Here is a 16,921-nt window from a genome sequence, read left to right as displayed (position 1 = left end):
CATAGGAAATATAAATTCACATACCCTGAGGATATGATAAATTTTCCTTTCTGTTTGAAGATTACATGTAATGGTAAACAGGACAGATTGTTTGGCACATTGTCTTTGTCCTTTATATTAGTTTCCTCTGTATTTGTCTTCTCTTTATTGTGGTTATAATTTATATAACCTCATCAAAAATAGACAGTTGGAGCAATGAAAATAGGAAGTTAAAAGACCTGTAAGTTAGTGTTCTGGTCCAAATCTACCACTAACTAGCTATTTATTCTGTGACTTTGGAGTCCTGAATTAACCCTCTAGATCTCAGTGTGAGCATCTACAATTGAGGAGATGCAGGTGACGTTGACCACAGGCAGATCCTTCTTTGATATGTCACCACATTCAGAAAATGTTTTGTTCCTAAATAAATACTAGGCTTATTTATTATTTTGATTTTTCTTTTAAATGAGAGTAAATTATTATAGACTATGTTTACTTTCACATGTTAAGAAATACTGGCTTATCTTTATATGATTATTATATATAGATTCTAAAGTAAATTTTAGATCCCTTAGATGTAAAATGTGATCAAGATCTGAAAATTTCAGCTGTTGTCTGTGGAAACATTTAAAGCTACTTAAGTGTTTAGTATAGGCACTTTAAAAATGATTTTCTAGGTTTATCTTTTGTGTTCCTATAATACAGGCATCAGTAGTTTTCCCCCTTTGTTGCTTTTTTTTTAACCTCTGTCCTTCCTCTTATTAAGGACAGCACCCTCCTCTCTTGAGGTTAGGCTATAAGCATTTGAGGAGTTGGCCTAAGCTTGGTTCGTGGAATGTTTTATCTTCTTAGAAGAGTAGTTTTGACAAAGCTGTATCAGCTATAATAAAAGCTACTCATTAGGATGTAACAGTGGTTAAATCTGTCCCCTAATAGCTTTTCCTTATGTGATACACATTTATTATTTTTATTTTACTTCATAGTACAACTTAATGAGTTTGTCGGTCACATGACCTAATGTATCTAGCATTAAATGCTCCTCATACCTGTATTTTTCCTCGACTTACCTAGGGATCAGGCCCGGCCCCAGGACCAGTGATACTGCTGAATTCACTCACTGTGGATGCAGTATGTGAGAAACTGAAACAGATAGAAGGGCTGGACCAGAGCATGCTGCCGCAGTACTGTGCAACAATCAAAAAGGTGATGTACCCATTTACATGCTAGCTAGGGATGGGACTTAGGTGTAGAAGACAGAACTTTGTGGACAGAGCACCCTTCCAGATAGCATCTCAAAGACAGGTTCCCTATTGAAATGGGAAAGCTCTAAATGGAAAACATGACTCTTACTTCGTTGTTTCCTAGAACTGCCCTATTATCTTTATAAATGGATAAAAGAGAATAAAGTAGCTATATTACAATGTTATTTTCTTAATGACCTAATATAAGTAAAAGAAAGCCTTTGTAAGAAATTTAAGGCTCTAAGGGGTTTTATGTTGAGAAAAACAGTAACTCATCCTTCCAGTGTGGGACAAGGGAACCTTTTCTTTTATGTTACATTTTCTTTAATTCTAATATTTGTATGTATGACTCCATTAAAGTAAGCCACACTTGCTTCATTTTCCCCAGATTCTCATTTTTGTGTCATATAGGACTTAGGATCATGTCACATCTGATGAATCCACATAGGTTTGGGTTTGCCAGGCTAATGTATTTGCAGAAGTTTATTTCTTCCAAAATCCTATTCTTGCAATTCTAATAGCTACTAAGAAGTTGGACGGTGAGGTGGAGATTTTGGAGGAGGCTTCCCCTTTACGAGGTTAACCAAGTCCAGTTGTAATAGATATTTCCACTAAGTTATACTTTATATGTCCGAGTACTGTAGTAGAGTAGAACATCAATAACAAGCCTCTGATCGCTCACTCCTAGGAGTTTGAGGCTGAGGTGAGCTATGATCACACCGTTGTATTTAGCCTTGGTGACAGAGCAAGACCCTGTCTCAAAAAAACCAAAACAAAAAGCAAGGCTCTGATATTTACATACTTTAAAGAATGGCTTCTGGAAGAAGTTTTTAAAAGAATTATAAGCATATATAGATACCATTTTACTAATCTTAGCCACTGTTTAGTCAGAAAAGTTTCAGATAACGTCAGTTTTCTTGCAGAGTTCATCGTGCTGATACAGGTGCACGAGTCAAACACTGCCTTTCCCCTGCGCAGACTGACTCCTCCAGGCGGCTGGCTCGTGTCAGGGAAGAGTGAGGCCTCCTGCTTCAGTCCTTTGTGACAGTCTCGTTTCCAGCAGGGTGGTGGTTTCCTTCCCACTCAGTCCCTACTCCCAGGCCCTGGCTTTCTGAAGTCCCTCGTAGCAACTATTATAGTTTCTTACATGCTGCAAACGCCCTCGCATTGTTATAGTGGGACCTCTACCACAGACTTGCTCTGTTTTTCCTCAGAATTAACTTGAAAACTGAACATTCTATCAATTTTAGGCATAGGTATTCCATAATTTTACCACAGTTAATAGAGGCAGTTTTATATTTCATAAAATCGGCAAGCTACCTATTATTAATAAAAAAACCTCTATGTTCCTTATTTGGGGAAAACTAAAATTACAGAGAACCAAAAGTGATAGAAATCATTTTTTTGTGAATTTGATAGACAAGAAAGTTAGTGGGCAGATGTTCTTTATAGCTGAAAGTATGTACTGTAACTGATAAACAAGTTTGTTAGAAACACTTCACTTAGAAATTCTCAGTGACCAGACACACCTATGAGGACAGATGTGTTTGTTGCTTCCCTGCAGCTTTTCATGTTCATGTTTTCTAAGGCCAGAAAAGAAAAACTAGCAGTTCTGTTGTTGGTCATGACAGGGTAGGTGGTTTTGGAAATAGTTGGGAGGGAAGGTTCTTGGGTTGGTCCCTGAAGAGTGTTTCTCTTTACTTCAATGCTTAAGGCACTTGGGAAAATATAGAGTGGCTTGTTATATTGTTCAAATTCAGCTTTTTACTATATTTTTGCATGAGATGACAACCTTTTTTAGGGCCAGCCTTTCTAGTCTCTAAAGACTTTCATAAAACTAAATGTAAGTATACTTCTTAATCACCAGTAATTCAGAATATTTCACATTTTGTTTGTCCTTGTACTTGTTTTTACTCAGGCAAACATAAATGGCCGCGTGTTAGCTCAGTGTAACATTGATGAACTGAAGAAAGAGATGAATATGAATTTTGGAGACTGGCACCTTTTCAGAAGCACAGTAAGATATTTATAACATTATTTTAACATCCAAGATTATTTATAACATTGTATAAAACCAGTACTAATAAGTACTGGTCTAAACTAGTATTTTTCCATATTTAAAAAAAAATGTTAAAACTACATTTTATACTTGTGTACACCCTGGGTTAGGGAGAATATACACAGCAGCGCTTGGCAACCTTTGCCTTTTTGACATTTCATTCAGAAATGTGGGGAAGAGGCCACTGCCAGTTCTTCATGCTTTCACTTGACACAGACTCTTCTTGACCTCACTGTGGTCAGGCTCTTCTAGGCCCTGACCTTCAGTGTCTGTCCATCCTGCTTGGATGGCCCAGTTTTGCAAGAATCCTGTTAGGTCGGTTTAGAAGGAGCCCCACCCCGACCATACTTGATCACCCTGGGCAGTTGATCAGCTTCCTCACCCACTGCCCCAGGTAATGTCTGTTCATCCCGGCCCTTCTAGACCTGCCCACCCGATCCTTCCTCTTAGTCACTTTCCAGTCACTGGCCCCACCCTGCTCCTTGGCTATAAATCCCCACTTATCCATGCTGTATTCAGGGTCGAGCCCACTGCCACCCTGAGATCTCTTTTCCCCTATTGCAATAGTCCTGAATAAAATCCTAACTACTTACTGTCCAGTTCTGGTTTTCTTTGACACACTCCAGTTGCATTTTGCTTTGTTCTCAAGTTAAGTTTTAAACTAGAGTAATAATATAATATGCAAACCAAAGGGTAGTATATATGGTAATTTCTGCCATTACTTCTTTTAGTATTAATTGTAAGCAGATATAGTACAAATTCACTAGAAATTTTCTTACCACAAGTATGCGTTCTCATTTCCTTTATAAAAATTTTATAATATTTTAAAAATCTATTTCTAAAGCTTCTAAAATATAATTTGTTGGCTGGGCACAATGGCTAATGCATGTAATCCCAGTACTTTGGAGGGCAGAAGTGGGAGGATTGCTTGAGGCCAGGAGTTCAAAACCAGCCTGGACATCATAGCAAGACCCCATTTCTATTTAAAAAAATTAACCAGGCATGGTGTGATATGTGCCTGCTGTCCCAGTTATCAGGAGGCTGAGGGAGTAGGATTGCCTGAACCCAGGAGTTCAAGGCTGCAGTGAGCTGTTAATACGCTACTGCACTCCAGCCTGGGTGACAGAGCAAGACCCTGTCTCAGGAAGGGAAGGAGGGAGGAAGGAAGAAGATCAATGTGTAAATATTTATGATATTCTTTCTTCTGTTAAGATACTAGAAATGAGAAACGCAGAAAACCAGGTGGTTCCTGAAGACCCGCGTTTCCTTACTGAGAACAGCAGCGGCCCCGCTCCTCACGGGGAAGCCACGCGCCGCCCTGCACACAGCGAGCTGCCGCACACTGAGCTCTCCAGCCAAGCACCCTACACGCTGAACTTCAGCTTTGAAGAGTTGAATACACTTGGCCTAGATGAAGGTGCCCCACGTCACAGTAACCTGAGTTGGCAGGTATTTATTAAATGTCATTTTTCGTATTATTATTTTTGAAGAATAAGGACACTATTCAATTCACTGAGAATATATCGGACATTTATACGGTCACTCGGAAAATGCTTACTGTATACTTAAGTGGGCAAGGTGGAGGGCGCCATGTCCTTAGGGAGCTGCTTTCACCTGGAGAGGGACAGTCAGTGAAGTAAAGGGAAAAAATGAGATCATTGAGAAATCAGCGAGACCTGTGGAACAATCGGGTGATGGCTGGGAGAGTAAACAGAAGCGGGGCTGCCTCGGCGAGGGTGGTCGACATATTCAGCCTTTCACTGGCAAGAGTCCTGTTAAATTCATTAATCATTGGCCAAAATACGTCTTTATTGGTACACTTGCCACAAATCTCCCTTTGAGCACTGTCACTTGGTTTTCCAGTGCATGTGCATGCTTTTTATGGGTATTTGTTTTCTTCTTCTTACCTGGTATTGGGAGTAGGTGAATTCCTCCTTTGGTTATCCTTAGTGGGGAGAGTGAGGCCAGGTGAGGAGCAGGAGGAGGAGGAGGAGGAGGAGGGGAGGGGATTGAGAAGGAGAACACTCTAGGAGAAATCAGAGCAGAGTACCGAAAACAAGCTAGGGAGGACAATAAAATAGCTGCAAAGAAGCACCACACTAACAGGGTCAGTATAGAGGAAAAGCAAGTACTGGGTAGGTGTACCATTGTCAACACTATTTTGTTTGATAGTAAAAATACTTTTTCTTTATTATTATCTTTTTCTCCATACTATCTACCTATATTTCTGTAAGTTGGGAAACCATTGACTATTATAGTATTACCCTTTTATTAAGATAAAAATTACTTACTTTACGATAAGTGAAGTCCACACTTGATCATTTTGTCTCTCTGTGTCAACGGCAGTCGCTCTTTGCTTTTCCCTAGGGTTCCTTTTAAAACTTCTTAAGAAATCCTCAGTTTTAGCTTCATTATACTTGGTATTTCCTACCAGGACCTGGATATTCAGAGCTCTTCCATTAATGCAGCAGTTCTCAAATTTTTCTTTAATCTCGGGCTCTCTTGCACTCTTAAAAACTATATTTTCCAAAACAAAAAATTTAGTGAGAACGGTATTGTCTCGCAAATCTCTTGAATGCCTGGCTTCATAGAAGACTCCTAGGTTCCCATCCTGCTTCCACAGGCGAATCTCTTATGACATCACGTGGCCTCTGGAAACTCCACTGGATGCTCTTGTGAGAATGAGAGTGGAAAAGGCAGATAACATGTTCCTATTCATATAAGAACAGCTTTGACCTTGTGGGTCCCCTGGAAAGGGGTGCACACGTACATTTGAGAACAGCCGCCCTAATGGATGGAGAATGGCGCTGTCCTCACAGTCTGAATGTGATCACTGGGGCCTTCGTAAGGACGTGGGACATCTTCTTCCCCTGGAAGGAAGACTCTGCTTTGCTTCTACTTTGTTTTAACCTTTGCTCTCATCCCTTCTTAAAATTTCTTGATTCTTTTTCTTCTGTTTCCCTTTTTCCAATCTGTGCTTTTTACTCCTTGTTCATTAGTTTTTCTGGGATCTAAAGCAACTCTAGTCCTAAAACTTCATATTAGAAATCAAACTTTAAAAAATATGTTATTTCTGTGTTTACTAGGGCCCAACTATTGGTCTCATGGTTTTTTATATTTTATCAATGGAGGTGACTTTACCTTAAATAAAAGTTAAAAGTTTGAAGTTATAAAAACAAGTGCTTTGGCTGTGTGTGGCGGTGTGCCCCTGTGGTCCCAGCTACTAGGGAGGCTAAGATGGGAGGATCGCTTGAGCCCAGGAGTTCAAATCCAGCCTGAGCAACATAGCAAGACCCTGTCCCTTAAAAAAAAAAATTAAATTAAATTAAAAATATCACAAAACAAAAACAAATCTAAGATTATTGTTAATACTATTTTTAATTATACTTTTAAATATTAATAAACTGATTTTATTAAAATTGATATAAAGCTTTCTAATACCAGTAGAATTATTTATAAGATCATAGCTTTTGTTAAACTGTCATAAAATTCTTTTAAAAGAACTTGGTATTTTGATGACTTTTAAAATTGTTAGTGTACCTATATCTTTTCTAAACTGATGTTTATTATGCTTTTTGTTTTGCTTATTTGAATTTTTAAATTTTTTTTTTCTGTCTTCACAGTCACAAACTCGCAGAACCCCAAGTCTTTCGAGTCTCAATTCCCAGGATTCCAGTATTGAAATTTCAAAGCTTACTGATAAGGTGCAGGCCGAGTATAGAGACGCCTATAGAGAATACATTGCTCAGATGTCCCAGTTAGAAGGGGGTACAGGGTCTGCAACAATTAGTGGCAGATCTTCTCCACATAGCACATACTATATGGGTCAGAGTTCATCAGGGGGCTCTATTCATTCTAATCTAGAGCAAGAGAAAGGGAAAGAGAGTGAACCCAAACAAGATGATGGAAGGAAGTCCTTTTTAATGAAGAGGGGAGATGTCATAGATTATTCATCCTCAGGGGTGTCCACTAATGATGCCTCACCCTTGGATCCTATCACTGAAGAGGATGAAAAATCTGATCAGTCAGGCAGTAAGCTGCTCCCAGGCAAGAAATCCTCTGAAAGGTCAAGTCTCTTCCAGACGGATTTGAAGCTTAAGGGAGGTGGGCTGCGCTATCAGAAACTGCCAAGTGATGAAGATGAATCCGGTACGGAAGAATCAGATAATACTCCACTGCTCAAGGATGATAAAGACAAAAAAGCTGAAGGGAAAGTCGAGAGAGTGTCAAAGTCTCCAGAACACAGTGCAGAGCCAATTAGAACCTTCATTAAAGCAAAAGAATATTTATCAGATGCCCTCCTGGACAAAAAGGATTCCTCAGATTCAGGGGTGCGATCCAACGAAAGTTCTCCCAATCACTCTCTTCACAATGAAGCAGCGGATGAGTCCCAGCTGGAAAAGGCCAATCTCATAGAGCTGGAAGACGACAGCCACAGTGGCAAGCGCGGAATCCCACATAGCTTGAGTGGCCTGCAGGATCCGATCATAGCTCGGATGTCCATCTGTTCAGAGGACAAGAAGAGCCCTTCCGAATGCAGCTTGATAGCCAGCAGCCCTGAAGAAAGCTGGCCTGCGTGCCAGAAAGCATACAACCTGAACCGCACACCCAGCACTGTGACTCTGAACAACAACAGTGCCCCGACTAACAGAGCCAATCAGAACTTTGATGAAATGGAGGGAACCAGGGAGACTTCTCAAGTCATTCTGAGGCCTAGTTCCAGTCCCAACCCAACTGCTGTTCAGAATGAAAATCTAAAAAGCATGACGCACAAGCGAAGCCAGCGTCCGAGTTACACAAGGCTCTCCAAAGATTCTTCAGAGCTCCATGCAGTAGCCCCTTCTGAGAGCACAGGCTTTGGAGAAGAAAGAGAAAGCATTCTTTAAGAGAAACACACAACGGCAGAGTAGTATTACTATACCCTATGACAAAATTGTCCTAAATTTAGACTCCATCTGTGCACATCACCTTTATACATTTCATTTACAGATAATTAATGGATGGGAAGGCCCTTGGTCAGTGAGACATACACTGTGCAACAGAGGAAGCATAAGAAAAGATGGTACACCAGTCATCCTCTATTGTCTTTGCAATTAGAAGCTTAAAAACTCACTAATATTATTATACTTTTCATTGGCACATAACCCCATAAAACCTTTTGAGACAAGGCAGGCCTGAGCTGAGTGTAAAGATAGGTCAGAAATATTCTATAAAATGTAAAGGGCTTAATTTGGCAAAGAAAATAAAAATTTAGGGACTCCTTTTGTAGAATATTCAGTCACCAAATATTTGAGGGATGATATGGCATTAGATGAAGCAGAAACAAATTTTGCTCTTAGGGGTTTAATCTGGATAAGATTTTATAGGTTACAGTAGGTGGGGGGAGGGGGCAACAACTTCCTTATTACCTGGAAACTCTACTCTTCAAATCCCAGACCTGGCTTCCAGCACCATCTATCTGTGCGCAAGAAACCACCCAAGTGTGTCCTGCAACTCTTTTAAATCATGTGTCCAACTTTTTCTTAGTGAGCTTAACAATGAGAGGGGGGAAAACCCACAAATTTTCTTTTTGGAAAATCAGGAGACATTGGTAATAATAGGCACTCATAAATATTTATGGAATGAGTGAATGAAGAAATAATTACATCAAAAAGGTCAGTGACAATTGACAAATGACAAGGAGATATTTAATTAGGTACAACTAAATCATTGCTTTCCATTACTAGGGCAGAATTTGTCTACTTCATCTGTTCCCAAATCAGCATATTAATTCTAGAGGAGGAGCATAAGAAAGGAAAAACATTTTTTAAAAAAGTTTAAAAACATGTAACAAAGCAGGGGTTAAAAAAAAAGATAAAACTGATGTAACTATAAAACTATGCTTTCCATTAATTGTTAGCAGAGTTGAGAGAATGATCATGTTTACGTATTGTGTGGACTAGAAATGTATCCTGTCATCATGTATTGAAATTTCTTTTGTCATTTTAATGTAGCTTGTTCATGTAGAATTAATTCTGGCAGTATATCCCAAGTTACAGATAGGGTCATAGATGGTGAGGTCACAGATATGCAGTTGTCTAGATTCAGTGTTATATTTGCAATGTTTATCACTTAATGGATTTTTATTAATGTGCTGATTAAATTATTTACTTAACCAGTCATTGTGCTAAATAGTTGCTCTTTTGTGTTTCATTACCTTGATGTTTGAGTGTAATCTAGCATTTTAATGAAGTGTTTATTTTGCATGATCCTTAACAAGTGTTTTAAGCAATTAAAAAAAGGCAGGATATTATTTACATTATATATTGAACTCTTAACATTTTAATATTTATAGTGTTTGTTAGTTTGCAATATTGTATAATTAGTAATTATTTCAGAGGCAATATTTTGTTTCTTTTCAGGTGAGTAATTGCAGTTTAATATCATTGGAGCACATTCTTTTATACTGTTTGTGAAATTAAGACTAGAATATTAAGTGTACAAATAGAATTAGAAAACAATAAAACATTGCATGCTATTCTGAGTCATGAATTTTTATTCACTACAGTGATGATGATTCACATTTTGATTAAAAATAAAAAAGTAATGTGTGTGTTTATCATATGTCTAAAGTTTATTAAAGACTTTCAGGTTCATGCGCAGCCGTGGAGTTGGCAGGAGGGTTCTGAACTGCTCCCAAATAGCCTTTTTGAGCAAACTTGGCTTCTAAGTCCCAGTGCCTAAATGGTGCTTTCATGAAGCATTAGCGCCCAATAGCACAGAACAGTCATTTCTATAGCTACAGGGATAGGTTGTCTAGATCCAGGGAGGATATCAGTTTATTACGTGAACATCCTGGAAAGGTTTGCTTTTTCATACTGATACAGAACATGACAAAACAGTTGAGTTATTGAGTCACATGCCATCATCCTTTTGAACCTGTGTCGATGCTTGAGTTCATCTGTGTCTATTTGTAACACGTAGCTCATTGCAATGCTCACAGTCAAAACTCTGCTTTAAGGTGGGTAAAATATGATAGAAAAGAAAATTGGTGCTCTAATCTTGCTCATCCCTTGGATTGTGTCTCATTTAGAGCCTATGTTTTATAAACAATTTTTTACCTTCACTTAAAGCCACAGATAGGTCTGTTAATGTAGCATAATATTAAGCAGATTGTTCTTGGCCTTGTGGAGTACTACCTGTGAGAGCAACCTCTCTGCAAGAGAAGACTAGAAATGAAAAGAAGCTTCTTGATCTTTCAACTGAAGCAACTTACACAGTGTTGGGTATTTCAGGAGCACCTCTCTTACACTGGGAAATTTGAGCATTTATAACAACCAACATTTTAGATATTAAAAGGAAAATTTGTCTTCATGTTATATTTTACTTACATTTGTTTTATTTATATAGTGGGTAGAATAATTTTATTTGCCTAGCCAAGTAATTTTGGAAACTTACTAACATTCTCATCTTGAGAACTCTAGATCATTTGCATGTTACAGTCCTGCAGTAAAATATATTTATAATTATGATTTGTTTCTTACAAATACTAACCATTAGAAGATATATTTTGAATGAAATTAAATCCTTTTTTCTTCTGGCTAAAATACTAAATTTAAAAGATTTTAAGACCAACATAATTTTTAGTTACACCAGGAATTCTCAGCCTATTTAGAAGTATCCCAGAGTTTAAAAACCCCTGAGTTACTGGCTAACTCCTGAGTACGGCAACATAGCTAGCAAGAGCTGGAGCGAACTAGATGCACTATTCTGCTTCATTTGATGGGTGAGTGACCCTGAGAAGAGAACAAACAGGTCAAAGGGAAGGTGCCATAAGATTAACTTCTTTGGCAAACACTTGAAACTGAATATCTGTGCTCCATTATTCCCCACCTTCCCTTCTGGACCTAGCCTGCCACCTGGCAGAAGGGAAGAAACAAGCCGCATACTTTGCCAGGGTGGGGCTGGGTGGGCAGCCTTGGGCGGCTGTCAGAAGTGACTGAGTCTCTGATTTCCAGGGTGGAGGGCCTCTTTACCCCCTCCTACTTCAGGATTTTAAATGTAGGCCATAATTATGCAAATGAACTGAAAAATAGAAACTTATAGATAAGAGTGAGCCAGCACTGATGGCTTTTTAATGGCTTATCACAAAGGTTGAGAATCCCTGGTTGAGACTGATTAAATAGAGAATTTAGAATCTTACATAATTTTAAACCCTTTCATGCCTAGGAAGAAAATGCTGTTCTTGAGATAGATAGCTCTTCAGAGGATACAAATTAAGGTAGGTAAAAAAAATTAGTTTTCAAAGTCAGCTACAGTCATGTGCCCGATAAGGACACTTTGGTCAGCAGTAGATCGCATGTGTGACAGTGGTCTCATACGATTATAATGCCGTATTCTCACTGTACCTTTTCTATGTTTGGCTGTGTTTAGATACACAATTACTTGCCATTGTGTTACAGCTGCCTACAGTAATCAGCAGGGTGACAGGCTCCCCAGGGTTGTAGCCCGGGAGCAACGGGCCGGACCACACAGCCTAGGTGCGTAGTGGGCCGCACCGCTGCCTCGGCCTAAGTGCGTTGTGTGATGTTGGCACAAGGACGAAGTCACCTAACGAGGAGTTTCCCAGGATGTCTCTCCGTTGTGAGGCGGTGCATGCCTGCACTTTTAAGCTGGCTGTTGAAAAAGTTCTCACCCGTTAGAGAATTTATATTTCTCATCACTGTCACAAGAAACATCTAAAGTGATTGCTAGAAATTAAGTACTGTTACCTACGTGGTCAAAGCTTTTTTAAGTAAAATGACCCGCACACCACCACTTTGGCTAACGCCAGCGTCAGAGTCTGGTGTGTCACACGTCCGTGCTGTGGGTGGAAGGTTTCATGACGGGGTCTTTGTGGAACTTGGAGCAGAATCCCCTTTTGCGTGGGGCCTGGGTGGTTGTGGCACGAGCCTCGACCTGAATTTCCAGCACAGTGAGGCATTTTGGGAAATGAAGAATTTATAAGAATGAAGGGGTCGGGTCAAGAAGGAAGAACAATTATTTCCAAACTATTAGTAGGATGACTTTATAAAGGTCAATAAAAACCTATGTGAAGACCAACCTAAACTAGCAATATCCTGAGTCACTTAATGTGAAATACAGGCAGTGTTACTGTTTCAAAGCTCAAAAAATACGCAGAATCTGCCTATGGAGTCATTTGTTTACGAAGAATACACTTAAGTCCTTCATACTCCCAGTTAAATATGCTTTTTGTAATGTTACTTATACTAGTGGTATGTATGAGGAACCCTTTCTTAGTTTTGCTGGGACTTGACAAAACATGGAATAATAACATCAAACTGAGTAAATGACATTTTACCTTTGGAAAGAATATAGAACGATATCCTCCAAAGTATTCAAATTAAGCTGTTTGAAATAATTAAGATCGTCTTGATTGTCCACTGTCATTTTCTCATGTTAACATTTTATACTTATTTACCTCATTTTCTTTCAAGGCAACAGGGGCTCTAGAGCTTAGTTCCTTGCCCGTAGACCCAAGCTCGTTTCTCATTTCTCCTGACAGCGCGAGTCACTCCTCTCAGTTGGCTTCCTCGCCAATGTCAGGGGGAAGAAGACACAGCCTGCCCACCGTTCAGTAATCCTGCTGTCCCGCCGGCCGGAGAAGAGATCGGTTCACCTCTGCCAGCTCTGTTCGTTCTCAGTAGTTGTAGACTGTAAATTAGTTCCAATGAAGTTTTCCTTTTATGAAATTTTAGGTACAAGCCCAAATGTATAGCAAAAAGCATGTAAAATAAACTCTACATAACTGACATTTCATATCTGATAGCATCCTCTTGGGCAGATGTCTGATAAAAAGTTAGATTACTTTCAAATTTATCATAATTCCTGATACTTGCACATTTTTAGCTGTGTTTCTGAATTTGTAGACTTCATATTATTATACTTACTGCAAATTAAACTTTTTGTTTAGAAAGAAAGAAATTTTCTTTTTGAGTTCTTTGTGGTTTTCTCCCTCTGCTATCTCTTACCTGTTTTTTTTTTCAGTATTTTTTTGTCTGAAGTTTTGTTTTGTTTTGTTTTTACATACTAAATTCTACTGATATGTCTTAAGTTTTTTTGAGGTTGTCATGTACTCATCCTATTTTACCAGAAAACATTCCTTAGAGCAGTAGAATGGGAAAAACCTCAAGACAGCTTTTAGACTAAACCCTAGATTTCAGATGGCCAGTGGACGTCGGTGAACACTTGCTGAGTGAGTGAGTCAAGTGCGTGTATGTGGGGGCTAAGCTGGGAGAATCTGCTGGCGAATCCTACCCAGGCCCTAAATACCATTGCACGTGAGGTGGCGCTGGAGCCCCTCAGGCCCACCTTCCCTCTCGCTTTGCACTCACCCTGCTACCTGCCTGCTCCGTAAGCTGTTCTGTGTATGATTTCAGGACTCTTGAGACACAGCAGCATATTTTGGTAAACACTCCCAGGGATGGCATCCACAGCCCATCTCGACAAGCGCCGTTGACGTGCTAGGCTGTGCGTCCTTCTTGGCTGTGTTTTTAAATCCTTTTGTGTACTTGGCTTAGTCCTTCATGAAGATGCCCATCTTATAAATTAATATAATTCTAGAATCAAATTTAAACGGTTCCACTCTGCATTTTCTTTGGGATAGTACCAGGACCATCACAAAGTCCGAGATGTGACCTACCCCATCCGGAGCTCGGTTTCCAACCTTTGCTTCAGGGAGCCCGGTTATTTCCAACGACCATCCCTATCGATTGCTGTCATCTCCCACCTCAGACCACTCAGACTGACGTAAAATGAGCACATTATCCTGGGATTCCGTATAGACTACTTTATATATGAGTGAGTCATTACGTGGTGGTTGAAAAATTCTTTATCACGTGGAAGTAGGCAAACCACTGTAACAGCAATTCCCAAACCTTACTGGCTTGCTACATTGGAAGCTTATTTTTTTGTTCATGTCACATTCGCTGTCAACTAATTTCACATAGAGACTCCGGAGACCCGGGCTCCTTCATCCTGGGCTCCACCATCCTGCAAGGCTTCAGAGCCCTCTGCCCACCTTCTGCATCTGGTCGACACTTAGGGGAGGAGAGAGGGTGGAGGGTCACACGTGTCCAGGCCGGTAAGTGATGCCCACGGCGCTGTTACCCACAGTCCCTTGGCTTTCCTAAGTCATGGCTCCTGCTGAGATGGGAAGTCTGTGACTGTGCCCTGGAGGAAGGGGAGCCTTTCAGAGTCTTTGCCCCTTAGACGTTGACGTGGATTACCCACAGTGGACCCAACGTGGTGCATTCATCTCGTATTAAACAGCAGTCAGTTATTTTTGTTGACATCTCTTAAGTTTTACTTCGTGTGCAGTTTTTATTCTGATGGTGAGGTCTGTTAAAATCTTAACACCTGACTCAAAGAAGGGTTTTAGGGAAGAGTGGTTTTCAATAAGCCAATTCTTTCCATGCACTGAAAAGCTTAATTTCTAATGCAGAGCAGGTTGCAGGCAAGGTTAAGAAGAGGGGAAAGATTGGCCGGGCGCGGTGCTCACGCCGGTAATCCTAGCACTCTGGGAGGCCAAGGCGGGAGGATTGCTTGAGCTCAGGAGTTCCAGACCAGCCTGAGCAAGAGCAAGATCCTGCCTCTACTAAAAATAGAAAAATTAGCTAGGTGTGGTGGCGCGTGCCTATAGTCCCAGCTACGTGGGAGGCCGAGGCAGAAGGATTGCTTGAGCCCAGGAGTTTGAGGCTACAGGGAAGTATGATGATGCCACTGTACTCTATTTAGACTGGGTGACAGAGCGAGACTCTGTCTCAAAAAAATGGCGGGAGGGAGGAGAGGAAGTTTCACAGCTCCTCTGGGATGCTTTTTATTCAAGGGACTCCTGGACCATCAAACCCACCCAGAATCTGCTTGATTTTTAAGATATGATTATATATATTTATGGCATAAATATTCTGTTGCTATTGTTTCTTTAGTCTCCTTCCCCCATCCCCAACAGTGGTGACAGTAACTCTTGGTGGCTTCTCCTTGTACCTGGCAGGTGTGGTAGGATGTGTTCCTGTGGGGCTCCCTGGCCCGGTGCACGTCCTTGTCCCTGGCGGACCAGAGGTTGATCGTTAACCAGATGCTAAACCACCTGTCCCAGAGATACAGCCCCCGCCTTAGAAGGCAGTGGGGAAATGAGACTTCAGGTCTGCATTTTTGTTTTGAAACAAACTCTTCTACAGCCCAATTCCCTGGACCACTTTGCAGTTTTTTCATAGACTTTCTTCGATTTTAAGACACACATTTTTTTACATTTTGACTATGTGAAATTAGAGTATGTCTTGCAATCAATAAGATCAATGGAAACATTTTTTTTTCTTAATAGTTCCTAAAGTTCCTACAGTTGATGGTATCTTGTCAGATTTAATGAAATGTGATATTATTTTAACATATGGCATGGTTACATTTGATTATGTTGAGTTGTATCTTTAGCAATAAGAATAGGCTGGTGATGATTTTATATTCAACTGACCCCAAAATTCAACATTTTCTGTTGAATATTTATTAGTTATTCCTCATTCTATGTTCGTTTTGGTTATTTATGCATTTATTGTAATAGAAACAGCTTACCTTTTTTGGACATATATTGTATGCCTGACAATGTTCTGAGGCCTTTATATGTATTAACTAATATGATTTTCACAACAACCTCATAAAATAGTTACTGTTATCCTCACTTCACAAATGAGAAACTGAGACACAGAGATGTTAAGTCATTTCCCAAAGTCACACAGCTAGTAAGTGGCAGGGCCGGGGCCGGGCCCAGGCAGTGTGGCTCTAGAATGCCCACTCTAGGGACTAGATTTATCTTCATTGTTCCTTACCAGTTAGGAATGAGTCAATATTCACATTTTTCCAAGATACATTTTAATTTTAGCTTTATTTGCTGTAACATCATCATCATCATCATCATTTTTTCTTGTTTTAAAATGGGGTTTGGAGTCTCTCGGAGGGTTGTCTGCTTTAGAAAGGTAAAACTCTTAATGTATAGTCATGTGAATTATAGTCATAAGGAAAAAGTCTTGATTATTTTTAACATCAGACATCTTTGTTCCTACTAGCTATTTTAACGACATCAAATATTTGGTTAAAAATCTATTGACATTTTTAATGTCCCTCATCCCATTATTGTTCATGAATTAGACCACTACATTAAAGTTTATTTATAATGTTGAATATATTCATCTTATTTGCAATGCTATTGTTATCTGGTTTTCATATACTTGCCCTTTTATATGTCATTGTCAGTGTTCTGTTAGATAGAATCCTAATACCACTATATGTATTTTTCTTCATACTATATTATTGAACAGTTTAATGCTTAATAAATGTTAATATATAAGAAATATATATCTATTTTAAAAATCATTACTGCAGTAGAGTTTTTTGTTTGTTTTTGCTTCTCCTCCAATGATTCTGGTCATTGTCTCCTAAGGAAAGAAGAAAAGGAAATAGGCAAAACAAGGACCCTTCTCCTTTTGATAATGACAAATCAGTCACCAGAGTCAGGAGACCAATAGACACATAGATAATAGAGAACAGATAGTGGGTTGAGATGGTCTGGTGACATTTTAGTTTTATATAAGTATCTGCCTAACAATTGGAG

At 39.5% G+C, this 16,921-nt stretch overlaps 1 protein-coding gene across 11 annotated transcripts in view; it reads left to right on the top strand.

Annotated features, from left to right (window-relative positions):
• Nucleotides 1-16,671, top strand: part of KIDINS220 (kinase D interacting substrate 220) — a 105,648-nt gene extending 88,977 nt beyond the window's left edge. For 8 of the 11 annotated variants that reach the window (XM_012785713.3, XM_076000531.1, XM_012785709.3 and 5 more), the window contains 4 exons: nt 1,051-1,182; nt 3,139-3,237; nt 4,492-4,728; nt 6,903-9,796. In XM_012785713.3, the coding sequence (XP_012641167.1) occupies nt 1,051-1,182; nt 3,139-3,237; nt 4,492-4,728; nt 6,903-8,165 (1,731 nt within the window). In that variant the 3' untranslated portion in view covers nt 8,166-9,796. Of the gene's footprint in view, nt 1-1,050; nt 1,183-3,138; nt 3,238-4,491; nt 4,729-6,902; nt 9,797-11,487 lie in introns of those variants that run through there. The other 3 variants (XM_076000534.1, XM_076000532.1, XM_076000533.1) reach the window with 1 other exon arrangement.
• Nucleotides 16,672-16,921: the final 250 nt, after the last annotated feature.

Source organism: Microcebus murinus, chromosome 3, assembly GCF_040939455.1.
Source record: "Microcebus murinus isolate Inina chromosome 3, M.murinus_Inina_mat1.0, whole genome shotgun sequence".
Lineage (NCBI taxonomy): Eukaryota > Metazoa > Chordata > Mammalia > Primates > Cheirogaleidae > Microcebus > Microcebus murinus.
Note: the sequence above shows the minus strand (reverse complement) of the source record. Positions and strands in the feature narration are given on the sequence as shown.